Source organism: Artemia sp. Qi Xiang Cuo, chromosome 11, assembly GCF_049724085.1.
Source record: "Artemia sp. Qi Xiang Cuo chromosome 11, ASM4972408v1, whole genome shotgun sequence".
Taxonomy (NCBI): Eukaryota; Metazoa; Arthropoda; class Branchiopoda; order Anostraca; family Artemiidae; genus Artemia; species Artemia sp. Qi Xiang Cuo.
The window spans coordinates 15,280,420-15,300,525 of record NC_142804.1 but is presented as its reverse complement, the minus strand read 5'-3'; the positions used below and the strand labels follow the sequence as shown (position 1 = coordinate 15,300,525).

The following is a 20,106-nucleotide window of genomic DNA, read 5'->3' as shown; positions in this document are numbered from 1 at the left end:
AACATTAATAATTCTTGTTTTTGTCTTGTCAAGACTTCTGACGGCTCCATAACACCAATAAAAAAATCGACGCTGTTGTGGCTTCTGAGGGAAAGCTCTGAGAAGCTGAGTAGTGACCGATTAAAACGGGTGATGGTCCAGGGCCGACGAGTAAGACTACGTGAGTCGCCACAAACCAATGCAGAGGTCGGTGTGAAGTCGGAATTGCGTATCGGTGAATGGTGCGTTTACAGACCGGTTGGCAGGGGAAAGAGAGTATTAGTTGGGCGGGTCATACAGTTTGGCTACTTGTCTGGGCGAAGATGCCACTCTTTTGACACGCAGATTATGTTGACACGAAAAGACACCCAATGACTTGGTCCTTCTACCTTTCAAATCCTCACTTCATCCACCATCCTTACTAATAATGCTACAATAATGCTTACAGGGGTAGTCTAAACCTAATCCCGCACTGAATCAACTACTAACCTCACTTCTTACCTTCACATCATTCTCGTTTATACCGCTAATCATTTTAACGCTCTTTTAATCATTTTAACGCTCTTTTCCAAGATTAAATGAAAGTTTTTTTCAACCAAAAACTATTAGCAACATTAAAACTTAAAAGGAACAGAACTTATTCCATATTTGAGGTGGGTTACCCCATCCTCAATCCCTCGATCGTTATGCTAAAGTTTTTTAATGTTTTAAAATGTTCCAAATCAACGGCCCTTGTGCTTCAGCAGTCGTTCTTAAAGTACTGGGACAAAGAAGTCAAACTTTAGTTTGAAGAATGAGGGATTGAGGACGGGTTACCCCTTCCGATCGTTTTTGAAGAAGACCCACCCCCGCATAAAATTTCCCTCAACAAATTTCCATATATTCCCATCTAAGAAATACTTTATGTAAACAATGGGCAAATCCATAAGTTACAGCCTTTTTCCCAGGGACTGCAAGGGTTATGTCATTGCCAGGGGCACAGTTACTGAACCTTTCAATTATGCTCAATAAAATAGCTATCTCGAAATTTCAATCGGATGTCTTTGGCGAAAAAAAAGGCATGTTAGGGGTATAATTGCCATCCAATCTTTCTAGTCACTTAAAAAGGGGACTAGAACTTTTTATTTCCGTCTGAATGAGCCCTCTCTTAATCTTCTAGGGCCATTGGTTCAATACGGTCACCCCTTTTTCAAATATTATGTTCAATATTGTTAGTGTCTTATCTTTAATGTCGTAACCACCATATTTCAACAGGTCATCTACTATACTGATACAAAAATAACGGTTTAAATATGCACAACAAACTAGATTTTAACCCCCTCCCCCAGTAAAAATTGGAAGTTATACGGCCATATCCATGATAATAAGTGGACAAAACATAACTTTTTTTGGGGGGGGGGGAGGGTAAGGGTTTTTTTCAGGGGATGCTTAAAAAAAATGCTCCAGGGAAACTATATTGACAAATATTCACACTTTGTAGTGTCTTATGGCTTCATTAGAGAGAGAAGAACCTTAGACGATGTTGCTTACTTGTACTTATGACAGGTTCAAGCCGCATCCAAGCTCATTGCGGTGCCCAGCAGAAGATGACATGTGTCTTTCCAGAGAAATCGCTCGAGGGTGACAGTCTCCATAATACCAAGCCAGTTACGATCCTAACGTCACCCAATTGTCGGAAAAGGTTGTGTCAGAATGCATTTTTTCGAGCAGATGGTCCAGCATCTAATGTTTAGGCGTTGTCTTCTTGATATAATGGTAGCCCCCGTTTGAAGGTATGTATAAGCTTATTTCAATAGATTTTAATTCAAGAAATTTTCTCAGTAAAAAAATTGTTTTTGACATGACAAAAAGGCAATCAAACATCGAATTGAGCAGTATTTCCTATCGATATTCCGTAAAATATTGTATTGGGAAAAAGAAACTAATTCATATGCCAGTAGTAGCATAGTTATACCACAGAGCAGAAATTTACCTTTAGCACTGGGAACACCGGCTTTTATTACAGTTACAACGGGAGCTCGATATTCTTTTAAAGGTTCATCAGTCTGATGACAGTACCTCAGGTCTTTTTCTAAAAGTAGGACAGGACAAATGAGGCTGAAAACTTCAGTATCTGGGCCATTTTTTTCAACACTGTTTACGACGTATTTCCATAAAGCATCTTCGTCAAAACACTAAAAAAAGCTTTAGTAAGTAAATATGTAAGGCAGAACTTGAGTTATTCAATGCAACCAACAAATTTAAAATGGTCATTACAACATAAATACTGCAATTAAGCGTCAGCCTAAGAAATCTTTCAAAGGGAAGTTGGTGGAGTATAGCCAACTACTTTAATGTAAAATCATTTTTGTTACTATTATTTTTTTTTAGGTTACTGTTGATACCGTACAGCCCATACTTTTACCGAGACACCCTATTTTTGCCCTACACTCCATATTTTTTTCGGGTTATTGTTGCTTCGGGATCATGAAGTTATGTAGTTCTAGTGAATATGTTTTACTCGTGTTTTTGGTACATGGTTTCGAAAATAGCGACGAAGACCACACTGCCTTTCCATAACAAACAACAAAAGTACGAAGAACAATAGGGAAATATTTTTGCAAGACAGTGGAGATAATTTGAATAATTTTTATCTTGTTGAGGACAGCCCTTGGACATAGGGCCGAAATATTCATTCAAATTATCTCCACTGTCTTGAAAAAAGATTTCCCTATTGTTCTTCGTACTTTTGTTGTTTTTACATGGTTTCACCCTCCAACTCCTTACACTGTATATTTGTTGTTATTTTTTTTTTTGTTAGCATCACACTCTCGGAAGTAACTCTTTTAGTGTGCTACTGATTTATTTTGTTTGTGTTTTGTTTGAATAAAATAAAACACTTTAAATAAAACACTTTAAAATAAACACTGAAAATAAAACACTTTAAGAGAGATTACTTCCTACACTTCTGCGCTAAAAACAGTGTGCTCTTATTCCATTGGGTTATTTTTCATGAGTTTATTTTAGGCCAATAAAAATATTTTTTTTTTAAACAATGAAAAACTTTTGCGTAAAGAGCGAGGCGTCGAGGAGGGGACAGCCCCTTTCATATACGGAATAATTTCTGTTCGTTTTAAGTTTTAACGTCGTTCCTTACTTTCAGCTAAAAAAAACCTGTTTTTTTATTTAATTCAAGTAAAGTCTCCGTTTCTCTATGGTACAAATCCCTATAGAGAACTCCAATTGTGTGCAGATACGAGATGAATGACATTTCCACTATCATTGATAATTGTGTTTTTAAATAAAATTTCACATATTACAGCAAACAATGTAAAAAGGGCATTTTTTGTTTAAAAGATAATTTTATTTGAATTTTTACAAATAATACCTAAGCCACACAATAGTCCCACCTGTTGCTAAAAAAGCCAAGATTTATAAATGGCCCATGTTTTCATTGATTATAACGTCTCACTTGCAAGCCTACTGCAGAAGCAGACATTGAAATGGCAAGAAATTGGCTCTAAAAGCCAATTTCTGGCCAGAGTACTGCATAAACTAATTAGTCAAAAAAAACTTATCAAATGCATTAAAGTAAGCTAATCCAGCTGGAATAAGCTAATATATAAACGGAACTTATCCGTTATACCCCTATTAATTTAAAAAAAAACACAGTTTTTCGAGGGAAGCAAAGAGCGAAGTCAAAACTTAAAACGAACAAAAATTATTACTTCACAGCCTATCTAACATATATCAACGAAACTAATGCAAATAAATCAACTGGTGATATTTCCCTATGTTTGTAGGATTACAGAAAACTAGCACTTTACTGAAAACACAAGATAATATAGGAGTTTTGGTACGGTAAAAGTAAACCTTTTAAAGACACTTTTAATAATATAAAAGTAAAGCATTTTTAGATTGTTGCTTTAATATTTAGTTTTTTCGTTTAATTTGGTATCATTTCTGCACAATGAGCTCAGTTCAATGATTGACTGTCCTTTTGGATCTGAAAAGGACATTTCATGATTATTTTGTAGACAAATTTGAAGTGAAGGAATCTTATTAGTATTAGGACTACAAACTCGCTTTAAAATTTGTATCACAACTTAAACTTCTCTGTTTTGTAGAGAGAAATAACCGAATTTCCAGAGTTCATATTACGGTTGATCTGTTCATCATTTCGAGTAATACCAGGTGAGACTAAGATGTCACCCGATAAATTAATCCATTATTTTATATGCTGTGTAATGACATTAAACTTATTATTTTTAAGCTTAAGATTTTAAGATAATTTTAATTCTATACTAAAAGTTACTGATATCGCAGCTCCTGTAGGACTATGAAAAGCGTTATAGATTAGTTGGTTGTTGTAAGCCTGCATATTTACTTTTGACTCCTAAATCAATATTCTTGTTTTTTATAATTTGCTTTTGCATTTTTAGTAAAGCGATATTTTCTTGCAGCACAAAAGATATATACAAAAATCAACGACTGACACATTAATGCTAGTTTCATTAAAGTGTATATATTAGATAGGATGGAAAGCACTAATTTTTGTTCGTTTTAAGTTTCAAGTTCACTTTTTACTTTCGCTTCGAAAAAACTTAGTTTTTTTAAATTAATCTATGCTCGTTTTTGATTAAAATTTAATGTAGAAACAACAATGCTATGACCTTTTTTATTTATACGGAATAATTTCTGTTCGCTTTAATATTGGTCCTTAGTTTCAGTTGAAAACTTTTTTTTTCTAATTACCTCCAATCAAGGGGGGATAAGACACCTCAACCATTATTAAGCAGCTGAGCTAAGAAGCCGTACAAGAATTGAAGGAAAAAATAAGTTAAGAGTGGGGCAAAACAAAAAATCAAAACATAGTGTCGTGAGTTTTTGTAAAAAAAAAAATTAAAAAAGAAGAGATAGATCTTTAATTTTTTTTTTTTAATTAAATGTAGTCACACTTCAGAAAGTAACTCCAGGCGACTAGCTTCGACACAAAAGGGGTTTGTATATCGACATATTTGCGGAAAACTTTTCTAGTTCAACAGAAATGTACCTTTAGGCTTAGGGATTTATTTGACCTGTCCTAAATAAAAAAGCCACACATTACTCAGAAATGAAAGGAAATTTTAAAAAAAGATCATTTCTTGTGTAGGTACGATAAATGGTATTACAAACTAAGTTTGTTTTCATTTCAAAAATTTTGGGAAGAATTACCTAAATTCTCCTACAGAACTTTTTTTCATTTGTCTTTCTTCCTCTTTGGATGCACGATCTTACGTATGGAGAGAATATTACGGTGGAATTGTCAAGTAAATAATTTGAATAAGTGAGTATAACAATAAGTAATCCTTCTTTTAATATACACCTTTAGCGGTTCCAGAACCACATGCTTACACTTCTCCAACCACTTAGTGGCAAGGGGTTGGGATTAGAGGCTTGATTTGCTACGGGGCAGAGGGGGCAACTTCCCCTCTCGGACCTCAGTTTTCCTCCAGACCCCATTTTGCCACCACCCCCCGCCCAGTAGAAATTTAGTTTCTCCAAAATGTTGTCAAAACTAAGATAAGCCTGCATAATAGTAGAGATGGGGGTGCGCCTCCGGGGGGGGGGGGGGCTCCTTATATGGGCATAGAATACTGACGGGGCTCCTTATATGGGCATAGAGTCATTAGTGAGAATGATTGCGTAATCGGTCAATGACCTCTTTCTCCAGGTGTGTTTTTGGCACGCTCTCAGCGAATGTCAATGTTGTTATTGTTTCCGAGCAAAATGTCAATGTTGTTGTTGTTTTGAACAGAGTCATTAGAGAGAACACGTGGTTAATGGGGTCAATGTTGTTGTCGTTCAAAGCAAAGTTAATGACACTTCCTTCCTGTTCGAGGCAGATGTTATGATCCAGAAATAGTATTTGTTATTGTTATTCGAACCAGATGTTATGAGGTTCCGGGAAAGAGTTAATGACACTTCCTTCCAGTTCGAGGCAGATGTTATGATCCAGAAATAGTATTTGTTATTGTTTCCGAGCCAAATATTACGAGTTCCCGGGAAACAGCTAGATCCCCCTTCTTAGCCAATCAGCGAGTCGGTTACATCCCCCATCTCAACCAAAAAGAGGGCTTGTTACATATGGTTTTACCCGTTACATAACAATTAGCCCGTGAGATTTCGTATCTAACGGACATGCAATGTGACTAAATTATCAGAAAGTATTTTGACACAGTGCAAACAACATGACAATGGATAGAACAATTAACATAATTGATGAGCTTGAGGCCTTGGCAGCCGCAATTAGCAATGTAAGTGCATTTTTATTTTCAAACGAATTTTCCTTGGACATCCTCCAATATATTCAGCTAAAACGTAAATATATTCCTCTACCCCCCCCCACCATTGTTTTACAATCCCAAATTCTCGCAAAAAGAAATACCATTTCAATAAATTCCTTCCCTCTATATTTCCACCTAAATCCCCCCCCCCACCATTGTTTTACAATCCCAAATTATCGCATTATAAATACCATTTCGATAAATTCCTTCCCTCTATATTTCCAGATAAATCCTCCCTCCCTCCACCTTTGTTTTACAATCATATTGTTTCCAAAAGAAATATCATTTCAATAAATTCCTTCCTTCTATATTTCCAGCTAAATCCCCCCCCACAAACCATACTCAATGCAAAACGTATATATATGCCTATACCCTCAAACCCCCCCCCAACAAACCTAACCACCAAACAATCTTTATATTCAGCTAAAATGTAAATATATTCCTTTACCCTCAAACCCCCCCCCCCACAAACCATACTCAATGCAAAACGTATATATATTCCTATACCCTCAAACCCCCCCCCCCCAACAAACCTAACCACCAAACAATCTTTATATTCAGCTAAAATGTAAATATATTCCTTTACCCTCAAACCCCCCCCCCACAAACCATACTCAATGCAAAACGTATATATATTCCTATACCCTCAAACCCCCCCCCCAACAAACCTAACCACCAAACAATCTTTATATTCAGCTAAAATGTAAATATATTCCTTTACCCTCAAACCCCCCCCCCCAAACCATGCAATCTTTATAGAAAACATATATATATTCCTATACCCTCAAACTCCCCCCCCCCCAACAAACCTAACCACCAAACAATCTTTATATTCAGCTAAAATGTAAATATATTCCTTTACCCTCAAACCCCCCCCCACAAACCATACTCAATGCAAAACGTATATATATTCCTATACCCTCAAACCCCCCCCCCCAACAAACCTAACCACCAAACAATCTTTATATTCAGCTAAAAAGTAAATATATTCCTTTACCCTCAAACCCCCCCCCCACAAACCATACTCAATGCAAAACGTATATATATTCCTATACCCTCAAACCCCCCCCCCCTCCCCAACAAACCTAACCACCAAACAATCTTTATATTCAGCTAAAATGTAAATATATTCCTTTACCCTCAAACCCCCCCCCCACAAACCATACTCAATGCAAAACGTATATATATTCCTATACCCTCAAACCCTCCCCCCTCCCCAACAAACCATACAATCCTTATAATCAATGTAAATATATTCCTTTACCCTCATACCCCCCCCCCAACAAACCATACTGAATGCAAAACGTAAATATATTCTTTTACCGTCAAAACCTAACCACCGCAAAAAGAAATACCCTTTTGATAAATTTGGCCATTCTGTAAGCCTTATCAACTTCTGCATATCTCTTAGCTATTAACCCGCTATGTTTTGACAATACATTTCCGCAGGGTTATAATTACTTTGTCGTCCCCTCTTCCGATGTGTTTACAAACGCGGTCAAGTCAAAGGGTTTCTCCGTCAAAATTAAAACACTTTTAAGCAATAATTAGAATTGTAGTTTCGTAACCTGTATGGAAGTAGAGAAAGAGATTAAGTTTAACAATATATTTAGGATATTATGTGAAAGGGGGGAGGGGACAATACATCTCTTCTAACAGCTTCATTATATTTAAAATTAATTGTTAGTATGTTTATAGACATGTACTCAAATTTAAAATAAAAATAATTTGTAAATTTATAATTTTTTCAATACTTAAAAATATGTTATTTTATAGTACCGGGCGGTTCTCAAGGATTTTGGTGATTTCTATCAATTTTTATGTTTAAAAAATATAAAAGATAATAGCTCCGCTTTCTATTGAGTAAAAAACATGATTAACTTTATGAGAGGGATGGCTTAATTTTCTTAAATTTAGGGGGAGAGAATATGGGTTTTGTGCTTTCTTAGTGATAAACTAAACAAAATTATGTTTAATAACTTTCTTTCTTTAGAAAGGGGCAAATTATTTTGATTTGATTTTTCTTCTCTTCTTTAAGGCAAATTATGAAGAATTTGCGGACACTGCTTTGATGAGACCTATGGCTGGCGCAAATAGCGAAGAATGTGTGCCCCCTCCTACCAAGAAAGCGAGGGCCAATAATGCACCCCCTGTCATGCAATATGATCGCTTGCTAAAACCCCCCAGCTCCACAATGCCTGCCCAAGTGCAGTCACCTACGCGAGCCACTCTTAATCGAGCCACAATGCTGTCTGACCAAACACTAAAGAGAGGGTGGGTGAATAGCTTCAATGCCGAAACCCCACCCATAAAAGCTTTTTCAACGGGCTCAGAAGCTACCCTGGTTGCACAAGTCACAGCTCCTGTACAAGAAATTAACGTCACCAGTCCCTTCGCCCTCCAACCTGCACTACCTGGGCCTTCAAGAGCTGACCCAGCTGCACAAAATCATGAGGTTACCATCCAACATGCACTACCTGGTCCTTCGGGCATACAAGCCCAGACGGATTATGCAAATGTAAGTATTTCTTCTTCAAACTATCTTATAGAAATATATAAAAACAAAACTTTTATTTTCAACCCAATATAAATTTATCTCTGTGAGATATTAACACCATATTACATATCTAAATGTAATTTTTGCAAAGAAACCACTCTTTTCTCTGTTGCTATCGCTTCACATATAGTTTAGATACCTTTGAAACTCAAAATACTATTTTTTCTAATCTTTACTGTTTTCTCTGCTATTATCACATATATTTTAGATACCTTTGAAACTGAATGCTCTTTTTCACGTAATTTTAGAGAGAGATTATCCCCTCTGTCACATATTGGCGTTCTAATTTACACTGAATTTTTCTATCGTGCCAAAGATTTTAGCGAGGGGAAACCGAGTTAACGGTTCAATCCTGGAACACTCGCGTGGTGGCTTACAATAATTGCGAGCTAATGAAGCGTTCACCGAACTTATAGACCGGTATTAGAGGTAAACTTGGACTTATGCAGTATAAGAAAATATTTCAACTTTTTTGGGAATTTTTTTACACGGCCGGGAGCCGCGGAGCCGGTGGGTCGGGGAAGCGCTGTGGGGCATGGTTAGGGAAGCGCCGGGGGAAGCACCACGGGTCCAAGAAGCGCCACGGGTCCAAGAAGCGCCACGGGTCCAAGAAGCGCCACGGGGATGCGCCACGAGTCAGGGAAGCGCCACGGGTCCAAGAAGCGCCACGGGTCCAAGAAGCGCCAGGGGTCAGGGAAGCGCCACGGGGATGTGCCGTGGGCCAGGAAAGCACTACAGGGATGTCCCCCCAAAAAAAAAAAAAAAAAAAAAAAAAAAATCCTACGTCATATCTTAGAATATCTTCAGTTGAATTAACCAAATGTTATTAAGCAATAATAATCCAAATTTTAAAAGCAGTAGGGATGATTTGAACACTGAAAATAAGCTATTTTTTCATTTATAGGTTGTCCTGGTCCCCTACTCGCCATCTAGTGAAGAAGAGGAAGAACCAATTCTAACACCACCAGTGGAGTTTCAAGACAATGACTATGGGACAGTAGCATGGAAGTACCTGACAATATTGATGAGTTTATAGATGATTTTCTTTTTAAAGTAGATAGTGGCGCAGTTGAACTGGGAGACTTGAGCCCAAATACCTTGCAAATTTTAGATGCATTAACTGGGAATCCTCCTCCCACTGATTACCCACTGCAATCGAATGAAGCGGCTTCCCATCGCCCTAATATTGAACAACTTGGGGGCGGGGGTAATAGACACGCGGGGGAGGAGGGTACATCATTCCCAGACTTTCAATTGACCAATACAATATTGAATAATATAGTTGTTTACACTGCAACGTTTGGGGATCCTTTTAATACACTTATGGCGGGAAAATTTGTTTTTGATCCAGTAGAAATAGTGCATGCATATGTAGATAAAATTCGTGCACTGCTGGAGAACCAAATTCAATTGTGGGGGGGTAGGGATTCAATTAAGGTTTCAATTGTTTTAAAGGTTTTTTATTTGAATGAGGGGAAAAGTGAGGTTTACTATCATTTTGTACATTCCGAGATGCGTATAATTTATCCAAATTTAGAAAATTTTGAGGGTGTTTTTAGCGAGTGGGTAGGGCAAATTATAGCGCCTCTCGAGAACTATAACGAAAATGGAAGTGGGTCAGTAGTTGAATTCATTGAAAATTTAAGTGTAAATATTTGTAAATTTAAGAAAGATTTTATTTTAAGAGGGCGGCATAGGGATAAGGGTGCAGTTTTAAAATCTAATCAAGATCTAGAGGGTTGTAAAGGTGTCCAGCGGATCTGTTTTGAAACAGATCAAAAGTGTTTCAAGTATGCTTTCCTCATGTCAGCTTTCCGACCATTGAAAGATGACGCTACCAAAAAAAATTTAGATCACTGGGCTGTACATGGGAAGGACGGGTACGATTTCCCAGTTGTAGATTTTTCATGCTTAGAAGGAAAATACCCAGTAACGCTTCGATCTATTGACATTTTCGAAAGGGCCAATGCTCATTTAAATATCGGCGTTACTGTGGTACAATACGAAACAGAATTTAAAGATGGTGCTCGTTCAAAAAAGAAGGGGGTGGTCTTCCCCGTAAGGGGTCCGTCAGTTGATTTGGTTAAACACTGGGTTTGGTTGCTTTACACGCCACCTAGTCAACCGAACGCAATCGGCCATTTTAACCCGATCACTGACATTAGTAGAGTTCTGGGGGGTGGTAAGCATAAGGGGACCCGTTTCTACTGTCCAACATGCTTGTCACAATTCCGTAGTGATAAAAAACTGCAGGGTCATATGAAGCATTGTAGACAACATGGATACCAGACAGTGGAGTCGGTTTCAGGGGATAGGGCAATTTTACGTTTCAAAAATTTCCAAAATACCTTCCTCCAGTGCGACAAAATATCTTTGGACTGCGAAGCTCGGCTGGTGGAAGTGAATGACCCACAATATCCAAACCGTATCAAAGAACACCAGGCCATTGCAGTATCCTATGCCCATGCGCAAAGAGACAATTCTAATACCATGCGGCTGTTAGAAATAGTGGAAACATTGGATGAGGGCGATGAGTGCATGGTCAAGGCATTGACTAAACTGATTGGCACGGCTAATGGTGCTATTTCTCGTTTGAGAAATACGCATTATCCAATGGTGCTGTCTGCAGAGGATACTCTTGCGATTAAAAATCAAAAAATATGTTGGGTATGTAAGGGGGAGTTTGTAGAGGAGGATAAAGGGAAAAGAGGGGGGAGGGGGAAAGTCAGAGACCATAATCACTTGTGGCAGGAAATATCATCGGGGGGTAGTAATTTTAGAGGTGTTGCGCATCAATCGTGTAACTTAAATGTTAGCCAGCAGTTTTTTATTCCTGTTTTTATTCACAACTCTAACTATGACTTAAAATTTATTTTACCAGCACTGGCATGTATGCACAGGGAGGGAGGGGGAGTAGATAGTCCATGGGTAAATAATTCATTTACCTACAACATCATTCCCAAATCAGCCGAGAAGTTGTTGCTTCTCGAACTGAAATGGCAGGTTGTGGATAATGAGCGTACGTCTTGTAATAAAATTAGGTTTTTAGATTCTTTTAGTTTTTTCCCAAAATCCCTTAGTCAACTAATTCAAGTGCAGAAAAGCGACAATTTTGATAGCTTTCCCTTGCTTAAACAGCACTTTCCAGACAGTGAAATGTATGACTTATTAGCAAGCACAGGTGTATATGCATACGATTATTACTGTTCGGGCGCTCGCTTAAGCGAGGAGAAACTACCTCCAATTGAAGCTTTTCACAATTCACTCACCAACAGTGAATGCAAAGTCGAGGAGTACGAGTTTGCGAAGAAGGTGTGGGCTAAGGGGGATTGTAAAAATGGGTGGGATTATTGTTGACTGTACTTGGCCAGTGACGTTCTAACTCTGTTGGATATAGTCTGTAAGAATACAGACCAGATCTATTCAGAGTTCGGGTTAGATATAGGATATTATTTTTCTAAACCACATTTAGTAATGGATTTAATTTTAAAAATTAGCAGGGAGGAAATAGGCCTAATCACCGATGTAAATCAACACCTTTTTGTAGAGCGTTCAATGCGGGGAGGGTATGTTTTTCACGGGGACCGGGTCTTATCAACCGATCCGAGTGGACAAAGCACCGGTGTAAGGTCAAAGGCAGTGTTCTTGGACATGAATTCGTTGTACCCCTTGGCAATATCCCACTACTCTTTGCCGTGTGGGAACTATCAATGGCTTGAGAATCCTTGTGAGTTCCCCGACATTAACACCGTTGAGGACAACGGGCCACAAGGATGGTTCTTTGAAATTGACGGTCACATTCCGCTGGCCCTTCACGACTCAGTCAAAGGTTTTGTTTTTCCCTGTATCAATCGACCAGTGACCAGGGACTCGTTGAGCCCCTACAATCGATCATTGGTTGAAGATATGGGGATGCATTGGACCCTCCCTAAACAGAATCTGATTACTGATTTGGACCCTAAGGAGAACATCATTGTTCACCACGTACTTTTGCACTGGATGGTGAACAACGGCTTCAAATTCACCAAAATATATAGGGTCCTGCAGTTCAATCAGAAACCTTATTTGAAAACGTTTATCGATACTTTTGTCGATAAACATTCTAGGGCAAATTCAAAGGTAGAGAAGGAATTGTACAAGCTCATTCTAAATTCAGCGTTTGGCAAAATATGTGAAAGCGTACGTAACAGATCTCGCTGTGACGTCGTGACTGACCCTCAGGAGTGTGCACGAATGATTGCCGACCCCAATTTCACATCAGTCACGAGCATAGAGACCGGCATGTTTATTCTACACAGAAAAAAGCGAAACGTAGTACTGAACAAGAATATCGCAGGCGGTAGTTCAGTCCTCGAAATTTCAAAAAAGCTCATGTTTTCGTTCTTTTACAATCTGTCCAAGGTGCACTGGCCACGGGAGGGGGAGGTACAAGTATATTATGGGGATACAGACTCTGTACTGCTAAAAGTAAAAACTGAAGATTTATTGGGTGATTTGCAAAATGGGGTGCACATCAGCTCGCGGATGGATTTCACCAACTGGAATCCATCCCTCTACCCCGAGCTGGTGAAACGTCAAGCCCCCAACCAACTATTAAAATTAAAATCTGAAACGGGGAGTGATTTGATATCTAGGGGGTGTTCCCGGGTCCCAAAGTTTATTGCGTGGAAACACATAGTGGGGATGAAAAGAAAACATGTACAGGGGTGTCTACACACTTTGTAAAGAGCAATTTTAACTTGAGCGTATACAAAGACTGTGTAGAAAGTAGCCTAGTGCCAAGAGCACAAGTGATTGCAATTCGCTCTCTACAGTATAGAAATTATAATGTGAGAGTGGAAAAAAAAGCAATGTCATGTATATCCCACACGGTCTATGTGCTCGAGAACGGTGTGAGTGTCCTGCCTCATGGCCACTATCGTATTTCAGACCGAGTTGAATGCGTAGACTATCGTAATCAACTTGGTCTGGATAAACTTATCTAACCACCGCCACTCAACCATTCATAAATTAACTAACCGTCCAACCCGTTCATAAATTAACTAACCCAATCTCACTACCTTAACCACTAACTCATAGCAGTGACGACAACTATTTTTCCATCGCGGCTCCCGGGGGGTGGGGGATCCTTCCCAAGGCCGGCTCCCGGGAGGGGGGGGGCCACCAATCACTCTAATGTTCAACTGTGCTAGTTCCAAGTGTATTTTATTGTATAGAAAAGTGCTGTATAGAAAAGTGTTGTATAGAAAAGTGTTGTACAAAAGTGTTGTAGATGGACAAAGGTGTTGTATAGAAAAGTGTTGCATACAAAAGTGCTGTAGATGGACAAAAGTGTTGTATAGAAAAGTGTTGTACAAAAGTGCTGTACAAAAAGTGTTATCATTGTTCATGTCGAACAAGTGTTTGCTGTAATAAATGTTGCCATGAAATATTGTTTTTGTTGTTCTTGAATAGACGGGAAAATTACTACTTATTCATTTAGCACATATGATTTACAGTTAGTCATAGTCCGACTGTTGTCAACAGCATGTATCAATTTAAAACACCCTTCAGATCATTTCTGTGTGGACCCTCAATGTCGGGGAAAACAATGCTTTTAGCTATAAAATAAAACTAAACACTAATCTAAACACTAATCTAAAACTAAACTAAAACCAAACTAAGCTACTACATTAAAACTCTAACTAAAACTCTTTAGCAAACTGTAGCTAAACTAAAACTCTAATCTAAAACTAAACTAAAACTAAACTAAAAATCTAAACTAAACTAAAACTAAACTAAAATATTAAACTAAAAATCTAAACTATAAATCTAACTAAAACTCTAAGCTAAAACTCTAAACTCTTAGTCTACTAAACTAACTAAGCTACTACGTTAAAACTCTAACTAAAACTCTTTAGCAAACGGTAGCTAAACTAAAACTATAATCTAAAAATAAACTAAAACTAAACTAAAAATATAAAAGAAAAATAAAACTAAACTAAAAATAAACTAGAAATCTAAAAGAAAAATAAAACTAAACTAAAACTAAACTAGAAATAATAAACTAAAAATCTAGACTAAAAATATAAACTAAACTAAACTAAACTAGAACTCTAACAAAAACTCTAAGCTATGACTCTAACTAAAACTCTAAACTACTAACTAAACTAGAACTAAACTAAAAATCTAAACTAAATTTAAAATAAATTAAAATCTAAACTAAAACTAAACGTTAAACTAAAACTGAACACTAATCTAAACTAAACTGCTAAATTAAAACTCTAACTAAAAATATAAATTATAACACTAAACTAAAACTAAACTAGAACTAAAATAAATAAACTTAAAGTAAACTAAAATCTAAACTAAAAATCTAAAAGAAAACTAAACATTAAACTAAAACTAAACTAGAACTAAACTAAAAATATAAACTAAACTAAAACTAAACTACTAAACTAACTAAAAATTTAAACTGTCTAACTAACTAAAACTAGAACTAAACTAGAACTAAACTAAAAATCTAAACTAAACTAAAACTAAACTACTAAACTAACTAAAAATATAAACTAAAACTCTAACAAAAACTCTAGCTAAACAAAAACTCTAAACTAAAACTAAACTAGCTAAGACTAAACCAAACTGAAACTCTTAAATAAAACTAAAACTAAACTAAAACTAAACTAAACTGCTAAATTCAAACTCTAGATAAAAATATAAATTATAACACTAAACTAAAACTAAACTAGAACTAAACTAAAAATATAAACTAAAATAAAACTAAACTACTAAAATAACTAAAAATTTAAACTGTATAAATAACTAAAACTAAAATATAAATAAAATAAAAATCTCAACTAAACTAAAACTAAACTACTAAACTAACTAAAAATTTAAACTGTCTAACTAACTAAAACTAAACTAGAACTAAACTACTGATCTCAACTAAACATCTAAACTAAACTAAACGAACTAAAATCTAAACTAGAACTCTTACAAAAACTCTAGCTAAACAAAAACTCTAAACTAAAACTAAACTAGCTAAGACTAAACTAGAAATAAAGGGAATAAATAAACTTAAAATAAAAACTAAAAATCTAAACTAATAAACTAACTAAAAATCTAAACATTAAACTAAAACTAAACTAGAAATAAACTAAAAATCTAAACTAAACTAAAACTAAACTAAACTACTAAACTAACTAAAAATTAAAACTCTAAATAAAAATATAAATTATAACAATAAACTAAAACTAAACTATAACTAAAATAAAAATCTAAACTAAACTAAAACTAAACTACTAAACTAACTAAAAATTTAAAACGTCTAACTAACTAAAACTAAACTCTAAACTACTAAACTAAATAAAAATCTAAAATAAACTAAAACTAAACTAAACGAACTAAAAATCTAAACTAAAACTCTAACAAAAACTCTAGTTAAACTAAAACTCTAAACTAAAACTAAACTAACTAAAATCCAACTACTAAACTAACTAAGATCTAAACTACTAAACTAACAAAAAATTCTACACTAAAAATAAACATTAATCTAAAACTAAACTAAATTAAACTGAGAATCTAACTAAAATTCTAAAATAAAACTAAACGTGAACTAAAACTAAACTTAACTACTAAACTAAAACTAAACTCTAAACTTTTAAACTAGCTAAAATTCTAAACTAAAACTGAATACTAAACTAAAACTAAACTAGAACTAAACTAAACGAACTAAAATTCTAAACTATAACTCTAACTAAAACTCTAGCTAAACTAAAATTCTAAACTAAAACTAAGCTAACTAATACTAAACTAAAAAACTAAACTACTAAACTAACTAAAAATTTAAACTGTCTAACTAACTAAAACTAAACTCTAAACTACTAAACTAACTAAAATCTAAAATAAAATAAAACTAAACTAAACGAAATAAAAATATCAACTAAAACTCTAGCAAAAACTCTAGCTAAACAAAACTATAAAATAAAACTAAACTAGCTAAGACCAAACTAGACATAAATTAAACTAAAAATCTAAATAAAATTCTAAACTACTGAAATTAAACTAAAACTAAACTAAAACTAAACTAAACTGATAAATTCAAACTCTAACTAAAAATATAAATTATAACACTAAACTAAAAATAAACTATAACTAAACTAAAAATCTAAACTAAACTAAAACTAAACTACTAAACTAACTAAAAATTTAAACTAAACTAAAACTAAACTCTAAACTACTAAACTAACTAAACATCTAAACTAAACTAAAACTAAACTAAACGAACTAAAAAAGTAAACTAAAACTCTAACAAAAAATCTAGCTAAACAAAAACTCTAAACTAAAACTAACCTAGCTAAGACTAAACTAGAAATAAAGGGAATAAATAAACTTAAAATAAACTAAAAATCTAAACTACTAAACTAAACTGCTAAATTAAAACTCTAACTAAAACTCTAAGCTCGTAGCTAACTAAACTAAACTAGAAATAAAGGGAATAAATAAACTTAAAAAAAACTAAAATCTAAACTAAAACTAAAAATTAAACTAAACAAAAAATTCTACACTAAAAATAAACATTAATCTAAAACTAAAATAAATTAAACTGAGAATCTAAATAAAACTCTAAAATAAAACTAAACGTAAACTAAAACTAAACTTAACTACTAAACTAAAACTAAACTCTAAACTTTTAAGCTAACTAAAATTCTAAACTAAAACTGAACAATAAACTAAAACTAAACTAGAACTAAACTAAACGAACTAAAAATCTAAACTGTCTAACTAACTAAAACTAAACTCTAAACTCTAAACTACTAAACTAACTAATACTAAACTAAAAAACTAAACTACTAAACTAACTAAAAATTTAAACTGTCTAACTCTAACAAAAACTCTAGTTAAACTAAAACTCTAAACTACTAAACTAACTAAACATCTAAACTAAACTAAAACTAAACTAAACAAACTAAAAATCTAAACTAAAACTCTAACAAAAACTCTAGCTAAACAAAAACTCTAAACTAAAACTAAACTATCTAAGACCAAACTAGAAATAAATTAAACTGAAAATCTAACTAAAAATCTAAACTACTAAAAGAAAACTAAAACTAAACTAAAACTAAACTATAAATAATAAACTAAAAATCTAGACTAAAAATATAAACTAAACTAAAACTAAACTAAACTAGAACTCTAACAAAAACTCTAAGCTATGACTCTAACTAAAACTCTAAGCTTTGACTCAAACTAAAACTCTAAGCTCGTAGCTAACTAAACTAAACTAAAAATAAATTTAATAAATAAACTTAAAATAAACTAAAATCTAAACTAAAACTAAACATTAAAATATGACTTTAAGATAAAAATCTAAACTCTTAGCTAAATTAAAACTCTAACTAAAACTCTTTAGTAAAACTCTAGCTAAACAAAAACTCTAAACTAAACACTAATCTAAAACTAAAATAAATAAACTTAAAATAAACTAAAATCTAAACTAAAACTCTAAAATAAAATTAAACATTAAACTAAAACTAAACTGAACTAGAACTTCAACAAAAACTCTAAGGTAAAACACCAAACTCTTAACTAAAACTAAACTAAACTAGAACTCCAATGAAAACTCTAAACTAAGACTCTAAGCTAAAAATCAAAACTACTAAACTAATTAAAATCTAAACTAAACTAAAACTAAACTAAACTAGAACTCTAACAAAAACTCTAGGGTAAAACACCAAACTCTTAACTAAAACTAGACTAAACTAAACTGCTAAATTAAAACTCAAACTAAAACTCTTTAGTAAAACTCTAGCTAAATACAAACTCTAAACTAAACACTAATCTAAAACTAAAATAAATAAACTTAAAATAAACTAAAAATCTAAACTAAAACTCTAAATAAAATTAAACATTAAACTAAAACTAAACTAAAAACCTAAACTAAACCAAACTGAAACTAAACTAAAATAAAGGTAATAAAAAAAAAACTTAAAATAAACTAAAAATCTAAACTAAATAGGTAGTAAAATAATAAACCAAAAATCTAAACTAACCCAACCTGCAATCCTCTTTTTCTAATATCTCCGTCCCCCCCCTGAGTGACTTAGATGGAGATGTAACAAGCCATCTGATTGGTTGAGAAGGGGGATGTAACCGACTCGCTGATTGGCTAAGAAGTGGGATCTAACTGTTTCCTGGGAACTCGTAACATTTGGCTCGGAAACAATAACAAATACTATTTCTGGATCATAACATCTGCCTCGAACTGGAAGGAAGTGTCATTAACTCTTTCCGGGAACCTCATAACATCTGGCTCGAATAACAATAACAAATACTATTTCTGGATCATAACATCTGCCTCGAACAGGAAGGAAGTGTCATTAACTTTGCTTCGAACGACAACAACATTGACCCCATTAACCACGTGTTCTCTCTAATGACTCTGTTCAAAACAACAACAACATTGACCTTGGCATTTTGCCTCGGAAACAATAACAACATTGACATTCGTTGAGAGCGTGCCAAAAACACACCTGGAGAAAGAGGTTATTGACCGATTACGCAGTCATTCTCCCTAATGACTCTATGCCCATATAAGGAGCCCCGTCAGTATTCTATGCCCATAGCCGGAGCCCCCCCCGGAGTAACACCCCCATCTCTACTCATAATTCAAGCATCCAGTGAAACATGTCAGGTTTCTTGAGCACATCTTTACCTTTTTTAATAGTATATAGCTAGTTTTTTGTTTTTCTCCGTCATGTTCACTTGATTTGGGAAAATTGGCTCCAAATTTGACCCCCCCCCCCCACAGGAGTTTGACAAAATTACGCCATTCGTTGGGGTATGGATTTAGAGATCTACTCAGAATGTCGTTGCAAACCATGAACTGGATGACCTCTATTCCCTTTTGAAACAAAATACTTGACCAAACACCTTCCTGGGGCATGCTTTAAAAAACGAGTGCATTACATTTACAAAAACCATGAAATTATCTGAAAATGATCCTATAGAAGGCAAAAAACCATAATTAAAAAAAAAAAAAAAAAACCCAAACAGGAATCAAAATCAAGACAATCTATTTCGAAGTCAAACTCTATACCAACAGAACCATGCCTCCAATAATGTGATTTGATATATTAGTGTTTGTACCTTAATTGCGTAGCTTATTAAGGGGGTATGGAGGAGGAACATAGGAGAGGTGTTCTTACAAACCTCCAGTTACGGGTTTTGGATCATTATTATTATAATGATGATTTTGTTTTATGCTTCCAATCTTTTCTACTTAAT

General features: G+C 34.6%; 1 protein-coding gene across 1 annotated transcript in view; it reads right to left on the bottom strand.

Annotated features, from left to right (window-relative positions):
• Nucleotides 1-1,769: 1,769 nt before the first annotated feature.
• Nucleotides 1,770-20,106, bottom strand: part of LOC148946684 (uncharacterized) — a 75,657-nt gene continuing 57,320 nt past the window's right edge. Inside the window, exon 3 of the mRNA XM_089097084.1 lies at nt 1,770-2,153. Within this exon, the coding sequence (XP_088953210.1) occupies nt 1,797-2,153 (357 nt within the window). The 3' untranslated portion in view covers nt 1,770-1,796. The remainder of the gene's footprint in view (nt 2,154-20,106) is intronic.